Raw genomic sequence first — 21811 nt, 5'->3', positions numbered from 1 at the left:
GTCAAGTGTTACTCGACTTTCATTTATGGGTGTTATTGCATCATTTATCGACCGTCATTGGAAAATGCAAGAGGTCTTGATTGGGTTTGAACCTATATATACAGAGCATACTGGTGCTGAGTTATGTGGAATACTTGAAAAAGTTATCACAAGGCAGCATTTAGAAGGACGAATTATATCCATTACGACTGATAATGCGTCAAACAACACTTCAATGATGAGAGATGTGGAAATAATGCTTGATAGTATTGCAGACAACGAGCATTTCATTGGAGGAAAAGTACAACACATACCCCGCCTAGCTCACGTTATTCAACTTGCCCTTAGTGCTCTCCTTGGTCGAATCCGGATTACGCCAACAAATCAAGAGATCTTAATGAACTGGGAAGAAGAGAATCAGATGGAGGGCCTTGCAAAGTTGCAGAAGGACAAGGGTATTGGATTTACACTTGGAAAGGTATATATTCTCTTGTTAGTTCTGGTAAACTTCTGGTAGTCTTTTCTAATATCTCATAGCTCCGGAAGCTCACTATCTTTGTTAATTCAAGTCAAACTCGAAGGAACAGGTTTATGACTTTGCAAAAGGCAAACATGAACCGGGGTCAATCATCTCAGAGGCTTCTTCGACTTATTCAAGATGTATCAACTCGATGGGATTCGACATGCCATATGCTTCTGCGAGCACAGCAACTCAAGTCAACAATCAATCAATATACTCGAGGCGATCATGGTGCTCACATGTTCAGACTTAGCGAGCTAGAATGGAAGCACATCGAATACATCATTGATCTTACAAGGCCATTCAACTTCTTTACAACAAACATTGGATCGTCAGCCGGACCTACTGTCTGCTATACACTTGGAGTATATCAAAAACTCTTATCAACGCTTGAAGGAACTCGGCACCGGCTACGGCATAAAACATATCCATGGGCAGCAAAGATGACTTTAGCAATCGATGCTGCAGAGAAGAAGATTAGGAAGTATTATAACAAGCTATACACAAATACTGGATCTATCTTCGCATTTGCTAGTATCTTAAATCCTAGTGTGAAGCTCTCACACTTTAACAAAAAGGTTTGCAAGCTTGACTTTTCAATACGAAATTGGGAGACAGAGTTTGAACAACAGTTTAGGACTCTTTATAAAGAGCAGTACTCTACAGTGCGAGTTGCGAGTCAATCAGGATTACGAGATGCAGATATGGATCCATTAGCCTTAGTATTGCAGCAAAGTCAGACATTAAATGGGACTCGGGGCCAGCGAGAGGAATATGTGAATGAGGCTGATCTCTATCTTGATGCTCGTAAGTTTCTGGTAATCTTCTGATAATCTTATTCTAACTTGTATAGCACATATCTACACAAAGATATTGCTATTTTGGCAACAAAAGGAAGAGCAATTTCCTGGTCTATCAGCAATGGCTCGTGATATACTTTGTATTCCTGCTGCTGAGTCTGGAGTTGAGCGAGTCTTTAGTGCCGCAAGGGACGTATGTGGCCACCGACGTGGTCAACTTAATCCTGAGACGATTAAGAGTATTATGCTTATATATTACTCTCGACAATACAAGAATCGTCAAGGCCATCGTGACAAGCTTGCAGATATGATGGACGTCGTTGATATGACTGAGGAGCAAGTCGAAGAAGAGTATGAGGCACAACGACAACGGATGTGCAATTCTATCGAGTTACAATATATCAGCGATGAAGAAGAACCACGATCAAATACACATATCCGAGAGACATATTCAAAGGTACAATATCCTCCGTTTAATCCTCAGCGGCCACAGCAACAGCAAGACTTATCACAAGCTGCACATGAAGAACGACAAATGCGCTACCAACAAGGTGAAGAAAGAGATAGGGCTGACCGTCTTAACGAGACCTTATACGACATCCCAGATGACGATATCCCAGATAATGAAGATATAAGAGAAGATGGTAATAATGAGGAGCCTATACTTCCAACTATTCATGACGATGAAGATAAGGATATGCCGTCCTCGCCACCAACGCCTATCCAACGCCCTCGGAAGACTGGAAGAGATCTACTTGATATCTTTCAAGCTACTCGTCAAGACCCTATAAATACTTTAGGTATTAGTAGGTCTGGCCGGCCTCATCAAGCAAGGTGGAAAGATGTTCTTGAGCATATATAATATAGTGTTCTGATAATCTTCTGATAATCGTGGTACTTAGATAGAGGAATATACGTGATTCGTTCTCACAGCTTATTAGAGATGGTAGAGTGATGCTGATAAATGTAATACTTTAAGTTAACTTACAACTGTAACCATAAAACAGTATTAATCGTATGAGGGACTGTTCACGTAATGCATATATCTTACACGTGACAGCCGAGTACTCACTGGGTTTTTACAGAGTAACTGAGTATTGGCCTCACTCACCGAGTCGAGTGAAAGGTTCAGCTACTCACCCAGCTGAGTAACCCACTGAGTGAGTGAGCCGAGTATTGGGCGAGTAGTGCGCAGCCTAACTACCCCTGTGAGTTCCAACCATTTGCCAAACTAACCCTTCTCATATGCCAACCATTTTCCAACAGCGTGCAACAACCCCTATCCAATCACTACTCCTGTTTCAACCATCGTCCAACTACAGCATCTCAAATTAGTGGACGTACGTTCCAACCATTTTCCAACATCGTGTGACAACCCCTATCCAATCACTACCCCTGTGAGTTCCAACCATTGTCCAACTGCAGCATCTCAAATTACTGGATGTGAGTTCTCAACCATTTTTAACCGTTTTCCAACAGCTCCATCCAACAAACCTCCAATCACAAACCCCTGTGACTTTCAACCATCTCAATTGCACGTGAGTTTCCAGCCATCTTCCAACTATATAGCTCCAAAGCCCCAACGTCTTTCCAACATCCTCTAAATCCGCTACCTCCGTACAGTTCCCCTTATACGAACGATTTACGATTTATTATGGACCCATCTGGTACTCAGAGAAAGTCACGTCACACGCCATTAACAGCCGAGGCTGCTGTTACAAAGCTACTTGAAACCTCAAAACTCATTTGTTCCCGGGCTTGGGTGAAGCAACATGAGGGAACGCGGATTCAAGAAGCATTCAAGCTCGTGGCGAGTTCCTCATCAAAGACAACCTCGAAGACCGATCTGAGGCGAGATTCTTATCAGAGGTTCTTGAAAATGGCTGAAGTAGTCAACGGCGTCCAAGCGATTGTCTTATCTGCAGTTGGGCTTGGGCAATCAGCGGTAGCGAACATGAGAGAAAAAGAGCGGCTCCAACTTCCATCTGAAATCAAAAAGCGTGGAGAAGCGTTGGAGTCTCCGCTTTTCCAAGAGCTTGCAGGGATCTATTCTGCGAAAGGTTTGTCATATCTTATGCTTAGACAAGAACACGACTAATCCACAACAGTGTCTATTGAACATTTTGATGCTGTACCTGAGGCTCAGCCACCAGGACGAAGTCAAAATTCAGAATGGATGAACGGCATAACGTCGAAGGCGACAGGATCTGCCGACCATATTCAAGGGCAGAATGACATATTAGAGGCTCAGTACGTTGGGGACCAGCTTCAACAGGGTATGCACATAGAAGGTACAGGAAATAAGATCATATGACAGCATCTCTAATCTTGCTATAGATTCTCACATCGGCACCATGTACAGATTGACAATCGAAGACACACAATCGATTATGATGTCCGGCTACATAAATGGAGGAATATTGCTGTCAGATCCCTATAACATCTGTACTTCACCATTTATTGTGATTCCTATCTCGAGGGATTTAAGTTGCCAATATGCTACAGAACGGCCAGAGAGAATGTAAATAGCAACTTCCACCATAGTCCTACAGAGTATTTGTACTTAACACTCTACCCTCCTGCAATATAACCAACTCGAAGGGAACCAATAGAATAGTACCACCAGCTCTTATTCCATGGAATTATCACTAATGAGTCAACGTCTCCTGATCCTACACCATCGAGAAATTTATCCCCCGGCGTTTCGTATATGTTAACTGCTCCCCCACCTTTGTAAATATCGACAACAACCGCCGTAGTATTCTCTGGCGGCCATATTCTCACATTGTTTTGTGGCGTAGTCCATATAAAGGAGGCAACGCTGACATCATCAAACTAACTTGTCTCAGTAACACCGCAATTTGACAGAGCATCGGTAGCCTACCTCGGCCTTGTACTGTACTTGTCCGTAACCTCGTCATCCGTGGATGACTTTTCAAGTTTGATTTTATTCACGGCCATGGCCGGGGATTATGCCTTGCGTGTTGCGGCGCCCTTGGCGAAGGTATCTCGAGATATATCGCAGTACGTGAAAGTGGTGCGATGGATGGAACTCGTGCCGACGAGGTTGGCTCTGAAGAACTTCTATACCAGGCCCTGAAAGTGTATCTTCTGAGCAGTTTAAGTCCCTTCCTTCAAGTCGTATTAGTGTATCTGTTGTTTGCGTTTTCGTGATATAATTGTTGATGCCCAACGATGCGAGGACGGATCCTAGTGGGGTGACGAGTGCTTGTGATCGAAATTCAGAAGCGGAGAAATATATGGCCGAGTTAAATTAATTTTATGCCTGAGGCCAGTGCCAATCTTCGCACAGTGTGCACGTAAGCAACTGTACGAGCTTCGGTGAGCAAATATTTAGAATTTTTACAGAGGTGAGGTAGGGTAATTCAGGTAGGACGGTCGTGGTGGATAAGCAATATTCCAGTTGTTCGACGCCCCGCACGTCCCACTCTCTATGAGACAAATGACGTATTGGCGGCACTACTGGCTTCCTCTGGCCAAGATGCTATCCAGGATGTTTATTGCCGATGCCCTGACATCCACAAGAGCTGTCAATATTGAGGTGCAATAAGCTTCAGTGCTAGATCGAATTTGGAGGATGAATCTAGATTTCGCAGCTTAACCCTCCCCGTCGCGCTCTAGTCCTCTACCACAAAGCGAGGCAAGGAAAGGGGTTTCCCCAAATATGCAGGATCTATGATAAGACATGAAACTGGCAATTTTAATATAAAACGCCAATCAATAAGTGGGAAAGACGTATGCATCTGACCTCCAGCCCCATGTCCGAAAATCTTCATCCCAGGGACCAAAAGAGATCAATCTAATATAATCCAGGAAAATCAAGGGAAGTCGTCCTTAGGTCAACGAGGCCCAATATCTCTCCATACCCGATGCTCTGATCTTGGTTCTTACTTTTTATGACTTTTTAATCTCTTTCATATTACTAGAGAGCGTGCTGCGCTTCGAGGTCGCCGACTTCCAAAGTTCACAACTTTATAAATACTTAATTCGGTAAGCGGTAAGTTCTGGCAATTCTCCCGCCAAATCCGGTAATCGAGGATAGAACTACGATATTTGATAAACTATATTTTCCTGCAAGCTAATGTACTATTTGGTAAAGTTTTGAGTTTAGGTTGCGTGTACCTTCTAGACAACTGTGCAAATATAGACTTGGGCCATAGCATACTGTGGATTAATCCGAGTCTAATATAACACCATATGCGCAATGTATCTAACGGCATCTACCACCGTCACCCTTCTCTCTAACGCCACAAAAAAAGACTGAAATATACCACCCATTCTTTGCCGGTACATTTCCCCATCTCCGCCAAGATAGATTGTTTTATCTAGGCCGTCAGCCCATTCGGTTTCCCCATCATCATACGATTTCCCGTCTTCATAAACAGATAACCCATCCCGAGCGTTGCAGAATCCATCTACAATATTATTCTCTATAATGAGCTCTGAATCTCGGACTAACACGATCAGCTTTGTATACATCTGCTGTCCAAGATATATCATAGATCCTGCATATATTTTCCGATTTGGGAAAAGCCCTGTGTAATCGTCTGTGTACGTGCTTTCATCCAGGTGCAGTAGCTGCCGTTTAAACTTCGAGTGTCTTGGACGGTTATAACATCCTCAGTCAGCCGGGGTCCCAAGTAGATTTCATTGCTATCCACATACTCGACGACATGGCGGCCATGAACCAGCGTTACCCTGAGGGTATATACTCCTTGTCCGTGAATTACTAGCCCAGAGAAGCAAAAGTTTCTGTTTGAGCAAAGGCGGAGGCGTTGCCCTTGAAGCTTCTCCGAAGCGTCTATGCCATCGCTGTACAGTGTTGCAATTGCATAGACACTTCGCACGTCAATGGTTGTTTTCAAAAGTCGCGCCACAGGTGGGGGAAACAGTTCTACACGTGGCCGGGTGATTGCTGGAGGTTGTATTGACAAGGCGAGCCATCGAGGGCTCGGCGGGCTCGTGCTGCATAGACGCCTCGTCGTCAACGTAACTGGTAGTTGTACATATTGTTGAGCATCTTTTAGCTGCTGAGGCACAGCATCATCTCTACTCGTGCCCTGGGATGTTAATGTCGGTGTTAACGGGCCCCTTGCGACAGGATGGCTACTGGGGATAGTATTCGGGTTATTGCTAGCGCTGTGTTCAACTTGGTATTTTAAGAAAATCAAGAACTCTTGTCGAAGGTCTGGATGCTTGGCGAGCAGTTTTGATACTGCTACCATTACCGCCGTAACATCGGTTCTAGTTAGTTAGTGTTTGCAACATAATTATGACTATATAAAGTATTGGTAAAGTGACTCACTGCGTCAGCTCATAATCTCGTAGGAGTTCAAGCGTATTGATATCAGGGCCGAGCTCGTGGTTTACTGCCTCGATAAACTTCGCCTCCTCTGTTGGAATGGCGGGTGGTATCCTGTTCCGTTGCTGCTCTATTTGCATCTTTATGATAGCCTTTGGGGTGGGACCTTTTTTCTTGTGAACAGCAAGATATGTGCACCGCAGCTCGGCGACAGCGCTAGTGTGCGTCATGGGTAACCGGTGGTTGCAAACCGCCGGTCTGAAGATTTTCCAACCCAGACCACGGTCTGGGTTGGAAATACTGAAGAAACCGCCCAGACCGACGTGGGCACCCAGCGGTTCCTTGGCAACCCATCACGTGTGATGAATTGTCACACGTGATGGGTTGCCACACATGATGGGTTGCCACAAATACAATCATTACTATAGTTATTACTATACAGTTACAATAGACCAATATAGTAGAAACGTTTCATTGGATTTCTACTATCTGTATCCTGCTACTCATTTGCCCTATTCCTGGTATCTTCCATCTCTCCTATCTTAGTTGGCCTGGAAATGAAAACCCTGTCATGTGTAAGCGCACCTGCTGGACAAGCTTCATGTCCTTCTGTTGAATTGTGACTCTCTTTGCGTGGATAGCAGCCAGCTGGGTCACTATAACAATTACTATAATGATTACTATAAACGTGTAGACTCACTTACTTTCAAACTCCTTGACGAGTGTAGTTTCTGCAGCTTCCTGGAGAGCAGAAATTGCAGAAGACTGAAGCCGAAAGTCCTCGTGAGGGCGCAAGTCGCTGATGATCTCACGGATAAGTCGCGTGAATCGCACGGGGAAGGAGAGGTTCTGTCGATTTTTGGTACTGTTTGATTTGTCGGAGAGCAACGGCTGTTTTTGATCAGAAAGGATTTATAGTAATAGTTATAGTAATCAACTTACTACCAGGCTTATAACGACGGCTTTTCTTCGCGGCCTTCTTCACAATCTTCTTTCCGCTGATCCCTGAGGTCTTTCTTGGAGCCTTTCCAGCAGTCTTTTGGGCCGGCATCTTCTTGCTGAACTTTTGACCAGGCGCAAACGTTGGAATTGGACCTTTCCGAACCTTGTGTTGTGTCGCTGGAGGGGTCTGGAGTTGAAGGCATGCACTCTGGCAAGTTGGAGTGTTTGGCTCAAGTGCTGGTTGTACTTGTGGTTGTCGTGACCGAAGTGAATAGTTGGTCAGTTGCATGAATTTGTGGGATTGTTTGAGTGGGGCTTTTTTTCCATCGGGCTCAGTTTCAGATTCGGAGCTTGTGACTGGATCAGGGGCATCGTAGGCAGCGTCCAGATCCATGACACTAAAAGAGGGTTACTATAAGGATTACTATAAGATTTGGGTGCTTTACTTACCAGTTTGCCAGCCAGTAGCAATTCACATAGTCATGTTGATCTGAAGGTCGGGGGGGTGTTGTGTAGGAAAAATAAAGGTAGGGTGAGGTTGTTGTTGTTGGGGTTGTGAGCTAGCTCGCTTAGTAAAATGTCTTCAGCTTCACTTTTTGTACGGTAGTAGGCGATAAAGGTGAATTCTCCCACAACAATAGTAAGGACAACAATAGTAAGCGACCTTATTGACGTGTTTTACCCCACAACAACAACCTTCTTCTTCAACCTTCTTCTTCAACCTTCTTCTTCAACCTTCTTCTTCAACCTTCTTCTTCAACCTTCTTCTTCAACCTTCTTCTTCAACCTTCTTCTTCAACCTTCTTCTTCAACCTTCTTCTTCAACCTTCTTCTTCAACCTTCTTCTTCAACCTTCTTCTTCAACCTTCTTCTTCAACCTTCTTCTTCAACCTTCTTCTTCAACCTTCTTCTTCAACCTTCTTCTTCAACCTTCTTCTTCAACCTTCTTCTTCAACCTTCTTCTTCAACCTTCTTCTTCAACCCCCAACACCCCCAACACCCCCAACACCACTGACACTTCTAAGATCAAGGAGGTAAGTCTACTCAATCCTTTCTACTTACTTTATAGTAATTGTTATAGTAAGACAGCCACGATGGTTGGAAAATGAAAGAACGACGACGAGAAGTCGAAGAACAAGAATACCCAGCAGGTCACAAAACGCCGCAACAACATGAGTGAAGTTGAACGCACAATCGACAACGCCAAGAGGGCAGATACAGCTGCTGTTTCATATGCCTTGCGAAATCTCCGGGCAACTTCTGAGTTCAAGAACCTCGACAGCCAAGCTCAAGAACGTCGAGTAGAAGCCAAAAAGACCGAGGTAGCTCTCAAGCGGTAAGATCTATTCCTATCCACTGTTATAGTAATAAGTATAGTAACATAGAAACAGTGTACGTGATGGAAAGCATGCAACTGTTGTTCAGCAACATCTTGGGATTGGTGAGGGATGGGGGGCATATTCTCTTTGGGACGACAGAAACATTGCTTGGGAAACCGAGGATGAGGATGATGAGGTAGTGCAAGAGGCTATGTGGAGGGAAGATGAGAAGGCCAATGGCGTTGATGATGTTGGAATTCAGAAGATCCAGAGAGAAATGGTGGCACAATCTGTCGCTACAACCAAGGTATGGATGAGAACCCATTACCCATTACATTTGAACTTTACTAATATAATATAGAAGGTGGATCAGTTGGGATTCTCCCTCTGGCGCCGAAAGTGGAGGGTTGCATACCAATCAACATTACGACTAATGAAGAAGGTCAACACAGACCCAGACTTCCTTGAGAAATTGCCCCCTGCAATTGACCCAACTACAGGGTAAGTAACTATAGTAATAATTATAGTAACTAGCTAACATCTCTAGGATCTACTACAACAAGGTTCCGCCACATCTATACTTCTCAAAGACGGAAATGGCTGTTTGGAGAAACTTCACCTCATGGAATCTTGATGGTGACATTGCATATCTTCCTGGGCCAGCTGAGTGGTACCCTGATGATTACGATACTACTCAGCATGGTTTCCATGTTGATCTTGATGCTGGCAGAGCATATGAAGCTTGGGAGATGTTGGCTGAAGAAACTGAGCCTACCAATTTCAAGTGGGTCTTGCCATCCGATGATACATTGGTACTGTTGCCTCCAACAAAAGAATCAGAGGAGTTTCTCAGCCAGTTCTACGAAATGTAGATTAGTTTCTTCTTCTACAATAGTCTAGGTAGATCAATACACTACTGTTGACGCTACCACTTCTTAGTTTACTATAAATATTACTATAATTGGCTTATAAGGCTATAGACCCATAATACCAAAACACGCTACTACCATATACTCCACAAGTAATCTAAAATATTCTAAAGAGGAGAATTCAAGCGAAATAGAGAAGTACGTATAGAATAGATGTAGACCTTAATAAATATTCAGGTTGACTGTTTTATTTTTCTTATAATAATATAATATTGAATATTTTAAAATATTATGTCTTATAACCAATCTTTAAGTTCGCCAGCACAACCTTATAGCGATGTATTCTCTCTTGATGAGCCTTTATCTAGTAATAGAACACCTGAGATTGAGTCCTCCCAACAACTTAACAACCAATGGGATGGGCTAGAGAAGATCCAAGGTCTAAATGTGCTAAAGTGGACGCCTTCAAAGGCAGACCTATTCAACGACTGGTGGCATTACCAGTCCTGGTCTAAAGAGCAGCCAAATATGTTTTTAAGCACTGATAAGCAAATCAACTGGGGGTCAACAACCCGGACCTCATTATCATGGAGACACTTTGACCAAGGAGCTCGAAAATCAACTGGGGAACCAGTAATTGTTTGCCAGAGGTGTTTGAAAATACTCATCCACCCAAGTATTAAAGGCTCAGGGACAAGCACAATGAGCACTCACCTTCGATCAGCTGGGTGTATAAGGAAGTCATCAAACCATTCTACATTACATCAGAGCCAGCTCCGCCTCTCGCAATCCTCTCCAGTAAGCAATATTACATATTACTATACTTATTACTATAAACATACCTAACTATTATTTAGAGTATGCGGCTACAACCAGAAGACGACCCAAAGGAAGCATTCTACAGTTACGTTCTTGAGACTGTAGTATCTCTTAACATATCATTCCGATCTGTTAAGAATCCTATTTGGAGAGAGATGGCATTATGGCAGAATCAGAAATATCCACTTCCTTCACCAACAACCTTACGGCGGCGCCTTGATGTTATGGTTAGTAATGCACAGCAGATTGCCCTTCATGGTCTTGTACTGGGGCAAGGTGTGCATTATCTCTTGACAATTGGTCTAGCCCTGGAACAAGGCACTCCTTTATGGGTATTATGGCAACATTCATTACTGATAAATGGGAATACCGTGAGGCTTTAATTGGGTTTGAGTATCTTGATGGAGCCCATACAGGGAAAGATCTTGCAACCATTGTCCAGCATGTTATATCCCAATATCACCTCGATGGTAGAGTTCATTGTATTACAACTGATAATGCAAGTAATAATACTTCAATGATGGGGGTTATTAATGACATGGTAAAAGAGCTATCATCAGAGCCAACAAGATACCATGATGGAGTCATTCACCATATACCATGCTTTGCACATATTGTCCAGTTTGCACAAAAGGCTCTCCTTGGGTCAATCCGATTAAACCCAACAAACTCAGAGCTACAGACTGACTGGGATGAAAATTCAGCCAACGAGATTAGAGATCTAAGTAAAGAGAGGGGCCTTCCATGGACCCTTGCCAAGGTATGTTTATAGTAATTTTTATAGTAATTGCCACTAATATAAAACTAGTTTCGGAAGCTAGCTGTCTTTGTGAATTCAAGTTCACAGCGAAGAGAGAGATTTATGAGAATCCAAAGACAGTGTATTAAAGATGGAGCAAAGGTCTTACGACTTATCCAAGATGTGTTAACGCGATGGGACTCAACCCTACATATGATGCTACGAGCAGTCTTACTCCAAGTGAATAAGTTTACAACTGAGTTTACTGCAGCTAATATATTTCATATTAGTCCCCCAGAGTGGAAACACATCACCTACCTTATTGATGTTACTCGCCAGTTTAGCTTCTGGACCTCAAACATGGGTATAGCAAGTGGTGCTCGACTAGGCTTTGTTTTACCAGCATATGACGAGCTATTTGAAGGGCTTGAGGAGTGTACCCGTCGGCTAAAGCCACTACAAGACCCATGGATCAAAAAGCTTCTTATAGCTATTGATAAAGCTATTCAAAAGCTTGACAAGTATTATACAAGATCTTGTACAGGTACTGGAAGCTTCTATGCCTTTGGAGCTATTCTATCTCCCCAGTTAAAGATGGAAGTGTTTAACCCTGACTATTGTTGGTTAAATCCTGAAACAAACTGGCAGAGGCATTTTGAGAAGCAATTCCGGGCACTATATACTCAACATTACGCCAACCAAGAAAGGTCAAAGCAGCACCAGTCACAGTATACAGAACTAGACAAGGACCCAATGGCTTTAATGTTAAATTGGAAGCGAAGCTATAACTCCTTAAGTCAGGCCACTGACCAGGGAGGAGAGATTGAGCGGTACCTTGCTCTCCGTAAGTCTATAGTAATAATTATAGTAATAATTACTAACTTTTACTAGCACCCTCCCACCAACCACCATTATTATGGTGGAAAGATAACGAGCGATTATTCCCTGGGCTTGCTGCTATGGCCCGGGATATACTTTGTATTCCTGCATCTGAAGCCCTCGTTGAGTGGGTCTTTAGTACTGCCTATGCTGTCTGCAATTATAGGCGCAACCAGATGGCCCCTGAGACAATAAGGGGTATTATGCTTGTCTTCTACCGACAGAAAATCGAACGGGAACAGCTCTTTGAACACTACTCAGTTACGGATATTATTGATTCAACCTATATGAATGATGAGGAAATATCATTTGAGTATAATGCTCTAATTGATAATATCCAGGAGAAGATGGCACTACAGTACATTCCAGACCGAAGCCCAAGGCAGCCAAATACCTATGACCGGACAAGGCGGAACAAAGACCGGTTTGAATTTGTTCAATCACGACAAGGTCTCCATAGCTTGCCAAGGGTACAGCAGTCACAAGGCCAGCAAAGCCAAGTTCGTTACCAAAGTCAAGTTGATCTCTCAACTTTTGACTTTATTGACCATGAGGTAGACGATTTTGAGGGGGTACCCCCTAGCCAGAGTGAGGGTGATTATTTACTACCTTCACTTCCTATTGCAAAGAAATCACGGAAGGATAATGGGGCCCAGTTGCCCCAGAAGGCAGTAGTTGAAACAGTTGAGTTAAGCCAGGTCCGTAATAAGTCTCGGTCTGGTCGGGAAATTCAGGAGTCATGGCGTAACATAGATCTATAGTAATAAATATAGTAATTGCTTGTAAATTATACGTCCTATACAAACTACACTCACATATATAAAGTACACGTGATAGCAAATGTAAATGTCCCATGACTGGTTTCTTGGCAGACTGGTGGGTACCCGTGGGTTATTGGCTTCAGACCGGCCCATGGTCTGGGTGGAAGTTTTCCACCCAGACCGACCCATGGGCCGGTCTGGGTTAGGTTACCCAGTGGGGTCGGTTACCCATGACGCACACTAGCCAAATTGATGAAAATAGGGGACCTGGGGACCTGAAGGGTTTCTTACCTGCGTATTAGGAGCTCTTTACCTTGATCTCTGCCCGAAATACTGACGTTTAGCGCCGCTGTCGGCGAAACACTAACAACATATGTAACCAGTGCCTTGTCCGCCTATTGCATCCCATTTGGAAACAAAGTAGCCACGCCAGACCAAAGGTAAAACATAACGGTTAGATAACATAGACCTGCATAGTGTTAGATTTATGTTGGCGTTAAAAAATCTCATATCTCTTGTGGTATGTTGTTGAGGTACTTAGAGTCAATCGTTTCCACTCAGATTTGTATCAGAACTTGATATCTCTACTTTGTAACACAGAACTTGTCCCAAACCTTTCTATACTACAGAGTATTCTTTCTTCGTCTCGCTAGCATATCTCTATCAAGCCTCTGGTCCTATTCAAGTCAACAACGAGCTTCCTTGGTCACCCTCTGTGCGGCAAACTATACCACTCTTTCTATCAGAACCCTACACTAGTCAGACGACGCCCTCATTGTGCAGTCACCGTCCACTGTACATATTATTTTTCCATAATGTGCAACCGACGAAGGAAGAATTGTGTTTGTGGTCACGTCAAGCCGGGCCATTGGCGGTTCTGTTCCAATGCTCCTAGAGACGGCAATGGGAAGAAAACTCCCTATGCATCTGCCCAAACAAACACTTCTGGCAGCACCGGACTCTGTGGCATATCAACCTGTCGAATGACAGGGATGGCCGGGAAGTGGACATGTTGCCAGTGTCGAACTCGAAACGAAATGCAGTTCTATTATGACAATGATAACTGTGGCCATGGCTTCTGCATGAATTGCACAGCAACGCCACAAGGGCGCCGCCGTTAAAATATTACATTTAGCCTGTCCGAAAACGGGAGGGTTTCTGTTGACTGGCCGTTCTTATCGGCCGTGACATCCAAGCGTCAACTGGACCGAGTTTCGTGGATTTAAAACGCCTGCGTGTGGAAGGCATGAGATGGATGTATGGTGTCTATCATGAATTTGCGACACCAAATGGGAGCTTTGAGGCCTACGGCCATTCTAAAGTGCTACCATGACTGAAACTAAGACCTATTGGAAAAGGAAACTCATCTCTTTAGCAAATGCAATGATATCCCCCATCACCTTGCCTCAAACTCCATTACCCGCGCACACTTACTGTAGCTTCCTTCTCCCAAGAATTTTTACCTGCTGGACGACCTGTCCACTTAACAAAATACTCTATCTTTTCCTTTCCGTTCTCGTTTTTGGAGTAACTGCACGCCCAAATGGTTCCCTCGAGAACTCGCCTCAAAGTCAATGATGAGATCTGAACTGATGTCGTCCCGTTTCTGCCACGTATTATCCTTATCTCGAAAGCCTGCCCATTTCACGAGGTACCAGATCACGTTGCCTGTTTTTGACTTGGCAAGTAGCGCTTCAACTTCCCATTTCCCTTCCATGGCGTCAATGGCAACTACATTGCTTTCTACTCCTTGGCTGCTACGAAACGGCTGCACCTCCGTGCTTTCTACATTTCCTGGTGTAGTTGACAGTTTGCTTCCGTGAGCATCCTCAGTCGAATCGGCAGTTGCTAATAGAATTGATGTAAAAGAAGGAAGAGCATCCTGAAGCTGTGGATCAGCTAAGTCGTCCATTGAAAACCCTGATGAGCATATTCCCTTGCATTTTTTGTACTTCGACGTCCGCGAGCCTTCAGCTTTGTGCAGTAGTGCACTTGCAACGTCCATTTGGTCCTTCCTGGGAAGAACTCTGCAATTTCGTCCCATGGCGATTTGTCATCCTCTTTCAGCTGAATCAACAGTTCGTTATCAGCTGCTGAAAATGTCGATTGCCTACCAGGTCCGCTCATAATTTGTTCTCGCAAAGGCGGTCGTTTTTAGCGCAGTAATCAGTTCCGCTTTGATCGGATTCCTAATCAAATTTAGGGTGAAGCGGCTCGGAAGGACATTCCTCAATCAGGTGGTTTCATTCTTCCTAAAATGTGCAGCATGAGTCGGAGCCTGGCCTCTCCCACAGCCAATGGCTCCCCTACCTCAGGGAATTCATTGCATCCTTGATGTTGAAGGAGGAGGTTGCTCAGACTGATTGGTTGGGCGTGTGGCTCGCCAACCGAATCGGGTTGCGGACCACCCACAAATAGTTCCGTAGATAGCTTCACTCAGAAAAAACAATACAACACATATTACAGTGAACTGTTGTTCAACTCAACTTGATGACTTATACTACCGCTGCAAGTGATATCATACACTTCAACAGGTTATGAGCCCAGCTATCGCAAAGCCAAAAGTTATCATATTCAGAGAAGTGCTCATTACAGCACATACAATCTGAATTCGTGGACAAGCGCTAAACATACAGCACATACACTCCACGAAAACCTCAAGACGAACTTAGAACCTCTAGCAGATGATCGATTCAACTCAGCAAGAAGAGGAAGAAGAAGATCAATTCTACAATCTAGGAAGCCCCAGATCGAATTCATTATCCATCATCCAACTCTCACAAACTCGAAATTCCTTATCAAAACACACAAGACCTTTTACAATGGGTGAAGGCAATGGAGGTCGGAATAACCTCCCAGAGAACATGAAACTCTGAGGAGAGGAGAATTACATACAATGGAAAACTGCAATGGAGGACCTCGCGGATGCCAACGACCTTGTCCGTTTCGTACACCCAAAAGGCAAAGCTCCTCCACAAGCAGATGAGTTCGATGAGAAGGTGGACATTGAGAAACTCGCCACATGGAAAGCATGGAAAGCAGGAGATGCATCGATGAAACTCATCATCCAAACTAATGTGAAGAAAACACCATCACAGCTGCTTGCAGGTTGCAAGTCAGCACGCGAAATGTGGGTGATCTTACAGTCTCAATATGAAGGAACTGGCGCAGTTCTCAACTTCAATGCAATTGAAACATACACCAAGATCAAGTACGAAGACTACGAAAACATTGAACAATTCATCATTGGGTTCAAGAAAGCAATTGAGAAGCTCGCCAACCTCGAGATCTCTCCACCAGATGCATGACACCCAATCCTCTTCATCATGGCACTTTCAGATGCATGGCCAATCTGGGCAGAACGCCAGCGCTCGAATACACGCAGTGAAGCCACAAAACTCACACTGTCTGCACTCATTGAAGATATCACAGATGAGGCTCGCAAGAAGGACAAGAAAGCAGATGGAAGCGCACACTACAGTGGAAAGCCAAATCAGAAGGGCAAGCCAAATTCGAAACCCAAAGATAGTGCAAAGGGCAAAGGGGGCAAGATGTGCAAGAATTGTGATAATTCAAATGCGAGGCATGAACCTGAAAACTGCTTCATCACAAACAAGAAGCTCTGTCACGAATGGGAACAACCTGAAAACTGCTTCATCACAAACAAGACGAATGGGAACAACGGACTGGAAAGAAGTTCATGCCATTTAAGCCGTCAAACTCAAGTAGCAAATCAAACAAGCTAAAGAAGGCAAAGAATGACAACTCATCAGATGAAGAAGATGAAGATCGTCAATTTGGCAAGAACGCCACCACATACATTTGTGTTCAACTCAACCACTCAAGGTCGCCAATTCAAAATGGCACATTATTTGACACTGGAGCAGAGACACATATCGCCAGCTCAATCGAGGAATTCAACAGTGGCACATACGAAACCTCATTGACTCTTCCATCCATTGACACAGCAAGTGGCATCACCAAGCCACTTGGCCAAGGCGAAAGAACATTGCAATGCGCAACAGATGATGGAGACATTCACACCCTACACCTCACCAAAGTTCAATATCTTCCAAACTGCGGAATGAACATCTTTGGAGCTCGAAAGCTCTTAGGAAGGGGTGAATTGCATATTACGGACAAGAACTTGGTTGTAAACAAGAAAGGTATTCCAATGTTCCGTTCCGTTTCGATGAGAATATGATGATAATTGTAGCATCACCTCGAGCCTATGCATTCCCAGCAACTACTCACAAAAATGAGAAGAATCCTCCACACTCAATTCGACTCTGGCATCGCAGATTTGGACATCTTGGCCTCGCGAATGTACAGAAGACCTCAAAAATGGTAAGAGGCATGGCGATCTCTAATGAGGAAGACCTTACACCAAAAACAAGAAGATGAAGATCTCCAATTGTGCGATCCATGCGAGAGAGGAAAGGCGAAGAAACACATTCGCAAACAAGCTGTAACTCGAAACTTGCAACCGTTCGATGAAGTTCACATTGACGTGGTCATGATCACGCCAGAAGGAATTGGAAAGAAGAAATATGCAACTATCTTTACAGAAAAGGCAACAACTGTTCGATGGGCATACTTTCATCGCTCGACGAATGAGGCATATGATGCACTCATTAAATATCAGAAGATGGTTAACACACAATTTGGCAAGATCATCAAGAAATGGAGAAGCTCACTGAACTTGCAGAAGAACTTGGGCAAGTCGTCGAAATGACAACTCCTTACAACCCAGAGCAGGATGGCACATCAGAGCGGTCAATTGGCATTATCTGCGAGCATACGCGGACTGCGATGATCGACATGACTATTCCACAGTTCCTCTGGCCTCTCATACTTGAGTCAATTGTACTTATTACCAACCGCACAGCAACTTTAAAGTTGAAAGGCAAGATGCCATACGAAGCTCTTACAGACAACCTTCATCCTGGACAAGACAACCGCCCATCTGTAGCACATTTTCGAGTGCTTGGATGCAAGACTTATGTACAAATCCCAAAGGAAAAGAGGGTCACAAGTGCAAAGGTTACAGAACGGGCAGAAGTTGGAATTCTTGTTGGATATGAAGGCACACATATCTTTAAAATCTATGTGCCTACATGCAGAGGACCACTCAAAAATCGCATAGTGCGATCCTCAAATGTCCGATTCGACGAAGGAGGACTCATTACGGAGCCATTCCCAGATGAGGACGAAATTGAAAGCGATAATGAAGATGCATCTATCACACTGCCTCATAGAGCCAGGGGTGAGGCAAATTATGACAGAGATCTAATTCAACGAGTCTCTAAAACACAGCATGAAGAGCATCACTCAGAAATCGAAAATGAGAGCGAGATCTCAGAATCCGAAAACTCACCTCAGGAACTAGAACTTCATGAGTTGGATCAATACTCAGAAGTCGATGACGAGGATATAGAGCTGATGCCCACTATCACAGCGAGGAGAACTCAAAAGGTTTATATCCCAAAACCTGAGTTCAACAGGGTCACCCGCAACCAAACCCGCGAGCGACCACAACAGCCACCGCAAGCTATGAAGCTCACTCAACAGTCACAGAACCAGAATTCGAGCTCAGCATTCATTGCAGCATTCACAGCTGGAGCACATACATCTATCTACGATGATCCAAATACAATTGAAGAAGCAAAGCAGCAAGCAGACTGGCCAGAATGGCAAGCCGCCATCCAAAAGGAATACTGAAACCTCAAACACAAGGGCACTTGGAAGCTTATGCAGCGAACTCAACTACCATCACATGCGAAAGTGCTACCAGGAAAGCTAGTCCTCAAAACCAAGAGAGACAAGAATGGCTCTATCATGAAGCGCAAAGCGAGATGGGTTGCAAAAGGTTTTAGACAGAAACAGGGAACTGATTTTGATCAGACATATGCTGGAGTGTGCAAGACAACAACATGGAAACTTGCAATCGCAATCGCAGCATTTTTCGGACTTGAAATTGAGCAAGTGGATGTGGTTGGAGCCTTCCTCAATTCTGATACGGACACAGAAATCTTCATGGATGTTCCACCAGACTGGGAAGTCAATGGCAGCATACTGGAAAATGCGCCAAATTGGATGTGCCATCTACAGAAAGCACTTTACGGATTGAAGCAAGCGCCTCGACTTTGGCAAAGAGAGCTTGCAAAGGCACTTCATGGACTTGGATTCACTACATGCGCAAGCGATTACAGCGTTTATTGCAATCAGAAGACTGGAATCCTCATCGTCACATATGTGGATGATATGCTGATCATTGGCAAACAAATCACAACAATCCAAGGGCTGAAGAAGGAGCTGATGCGAAAATTCGAAATTGAAGACCTTGGGCCAGCAGCATACTTTGTAGGGGTGAGGATCACACGCAACAGAGAGGCAGGAACAATTTCCCTGTCAAGATGCATACATCACAAAGATTCTGCACCGCTATGGCATGGAGAATTGCAAGGCAGTGGACACACCTGTGGCTACAGGAGCTGCAGAAGTCATGATCCCATTTGAAGGCAAGGCTTCACACGCAGAAATTGAACTCTATGGATCGAAGATTGGATCGCTCATGTACCTCGCTGTCCAGACTCGACCAGATATCTCATATGGAGTCTCTGTTCTGTCCAGATTCCTCACCAATCCTTCGCCAGCTCACATGAAAGCAGCAGATCGAATCCTTCACTACTTAAAAGGCACAAAGATGCTTGGAATCGAATATGGCATGCAAGGCGATACGCAGCTCCATGGATACTGTGACTCAGACTATGCAAGCGATAAAGCAAACCGTAAATCGGTCCTTGGAAATGCCTTCTTCTTCGCCGGAGGTGTGATTTCACACACTTCAAAGCGACAGCAGACCGTGGCACAATCGACCACAGAAGCAGAGTACTACGCACTCGCAAAGGCAGTGTCAGAAGCACTATGGCTACAACAGATCATGAAGCAGATGATGTACACAGGAAATGACATTCAAGCTACGAAGATCTATGGAGACAACCAAGGCTCATTGAGCTTGGCCCAAATTCCACCAGAGAACCAAGCATATCGATGTCAAGCACCACTTCATTCGGGAGCACATTGAAAACGGGTCAATTGACCTCTGGTATGTGGAAACAGCCAACATGGCAGCAGATGGATTGACCAAGCCGCTACCCGCCACACAACATGAGAAGTTCATACAGCAGCTTCAGATGAAGGTGATCATGGCCTAGGAAATGGGAATGGCCTCAATTCAGTCATGCAAAGGGGTGTGTTGAAGGAGGAGGTTGCTCAGACTGATTGGTTGGGCGTGTGGCTCGCCAACCGAATCGGGTTGCGGACCACCCACAAATAGTTCCGTAGATAGCTTCACTCAGAAAAAACAATACAACACATATTACAGTGAACTGTTGTTCAACTCAACTTGATGACTTATACTACCGCTGCAAGTGATATCATACACTTCAACATTTGTACAAGCCAGATTTAACTCCAGCAACAGCTTCCGCTAATAAGACTTCGAGTTCCTGAGCTTTCACGTTATTTTTTAGCACCATGTTGGGTTGGTGTTGGTTTGTCGATGCATGGCAATCCCTCACTATCCCGGTTACGCCATTATCCCGTTTACGCCACGACTTACGTTAGCAGAAACTCTTAAAAAACTCGAACCGACCCGTCCGCTATAGGCAGTGATTACTGTACCATGGAACTGTTTGGATTATGTGGGAGGGAAAGAGGCACTGTGTCACGATACTCCAAACAGAACTCATGAATTAGCAATAATGAGGCTGCTTGTTACTTTCAAATAAAGATACTGCGCTTGTTAACTTGTTGACTACAGTTAAAACTACAAACCAGAACCCCGGAGTCAGCTGCTCCATCTCCAAACCTGAACGCCCAAGCCAATTTCGCCCTCGTAGAATATGCTGCTTTCAGCCAATGCATTTCGACCATCCAGGAAGGCCGCATCCGAAGCCAACAAACAAATATATCAAGAAGATGGCTACCAATACAAGCAGCGCCATCAACTTGACATTCTTCCACCACATCCTCCTCCTTAGTCCCTTACTTCTAACCCTGAAGTCGTGTGCGCTTCCCCCGAGCCTGTCGGTTTTATCAACCAAAAGATCAATTCGCTCGCCCCTCTCCAGAACCCTCTCAATGTTCTCCGTCATGATGCCTCTCACATTCTCGATTTCGTTATGCACGTTGCTTATCGCATCTTGCTTCCCACTCTGTGTCGTTCCATAGTCAACCATCAACTTCTTCAGCTCGCCATTGAAGCTCGCAGCCCCATAATTTGGAAGGGAGGCGAAATCGGTTGCTGAGGGTTCCAACTGAGAGAGAAAGCGGTTCTTGATCTCCACGAGGAAGCCAAATGGGATGCGACGGCCAACAGATGAGTGTGCGACAACGAGGTAGGTAAGGCCGCCTGTCGTGGGGCTATCTGGGTACTCTGATGGGGCCGAGGCTATATAGTGGACGAAGTTGTCGTTATGGGTGTAAGTCAATTTCTGCGGAGTTGCGTGTGATATTTTCGGAAGAATAAGAGAGGCTAGAGACGAAGTTGATGATGCGCCAGGTGTAGTGTGTTCTGAGAGGATGGTGGTGTTATGGGCAATGCAGGCGCTGGAACACGGTTAGAACGTTCGACTTGGGGTTCAAGAGACTCACTACAAGAGAGGCGTCGGGGGAGCAGATGAAGATGCCATGGTTCCTGGTTTCCGCTATTTAACCATGCAATTCTTACCTTGTAGATGTCTTGTTAGTTTGAACAGTGTTGTGATTAAGCTGGTCTTGTTTTTGCCTGGTAGAGCAAGTTGATGAGAGGTTGCTCATGACGTCCATCATGGAAATTAGTTATTCCGCCCCGAACA

General features: G+C 44.5%; 4 protein-coding genes across 4 annotated transcripts; 1 reads left to right on the top strand and 3 right to left on the bottom strand.

Moving 5' to 3' along the window:
• Nucleotides 1–2953: 2953 nt before the first annotated feature.
• On the top strand, nucleotides 2954–4673 carry VC83_02518 (uncharacterized protein; the record flags this gene model as incomplete). Its single annotated transcript, XM_024466179.1, has 2 exons — nucleotides 2954–3359; nucleotides 3408–4673. The coding sequence occupies 2 exons, from the start codon at nucleotides 2954–2956 to the stop codon at nucleotides 3611–3613; spliced, it is 612 nt and encodes a 203-aa protein (XP_024326434.1). The 3' UTR covers nucleotides 3614–4673.
• A 695-nt stretch (nucleotides 4674–5368) lies between these two features.
• VC83_09610 (uncharacterized protein) lies at nucleotides 5369–7075 on the bottom strand. The gene is made up of 2 exons (XM_024473023.1): nucleotides 6626–7075; nucleotides 5369–6564 (listed from the first exon to the last, which is right to left on the bottom strand). The coding sequence occupies exons 1-2, from the start codon at nucleotides 6850–6852 to the stop codon at nucleotides 5817–5819; spliced, it is 975 nt and encodes a 324-aa protein (XP_024328791.1). The 5' UTR covers nucleotides 6853–7075; the 3' UTR covers nucleotides 5369–5816.
• On the bottom strand, nucleotides 7023–8167 carry VC83_02517 (uncharacterized protein). The gene is made up of 4 exons (XM_024466178.1): nucleotides 8015–8167; nucleotides 7565–7962; nucleotides 7327–7513; nucleotides 7023–7278 (listed from the first exon to the last, which is right to left on the bottom strand). The coding sequence occupies exons 2-3, from the start codon at nucleotides 7956–7958 to the stop codon at nucleotides 7431–7433; spliced, it is 477 nt and encodes a 158-aa protein (XP_024326427.1). The 5' UTR covers nucleotides 7959–7962; nucleotides 8015–8167; the 3' UTR covers nucleotides 7023–7278; nucleotides 7327–7430.
• A 12558-nt stretch (nucleotides 8168–20725) lies between these two features.
• On the bottom strand, nucleotides 20726–21737 carry VC83_02516 (uncharacterized protein). Its single transcript, XM_024466177.1, has 2 exons — nucleotides 21609–21737; nucleotides 20726–21563 (listed from the first exon to the last, which is right to left on the bottom strand). Exons 1-2 carry the CDS (start codon nucleotides 21644–21646, stop codon nucleotides 20867–20869), a joined length of 735 nt encoding a protein of 244 aa, XP_024326428.1. The 5' UTR covers nucleotides 21647–21737; the 3' UTR covers nucleotides 20726–20866.
• Between the last annotated feature and the right edge of the window lie 74 nt (nucleotides 21738–21811).

This window comes from Pseudogymnoascus destructans (genome assembly GCF_001641265.1).
Source record: "Pseudogymnoascus destructans isolate 20631-21 unplaced genomic scaffold scaffold_5, whole genome shotgun sequence".
Classification (NCBI taxonomy): Eukaryota; Fungi; Ascomycota; class Leotiomycetes; order Thelebolales; family Thelebolaceae; genus Pseudogymnoascus; species Pseudogymnoascus destructans.
Note: the sequence above shows the minus strand (reverse complement) of the source record. Positions and strands in the feature narration are given on the sequence as shown.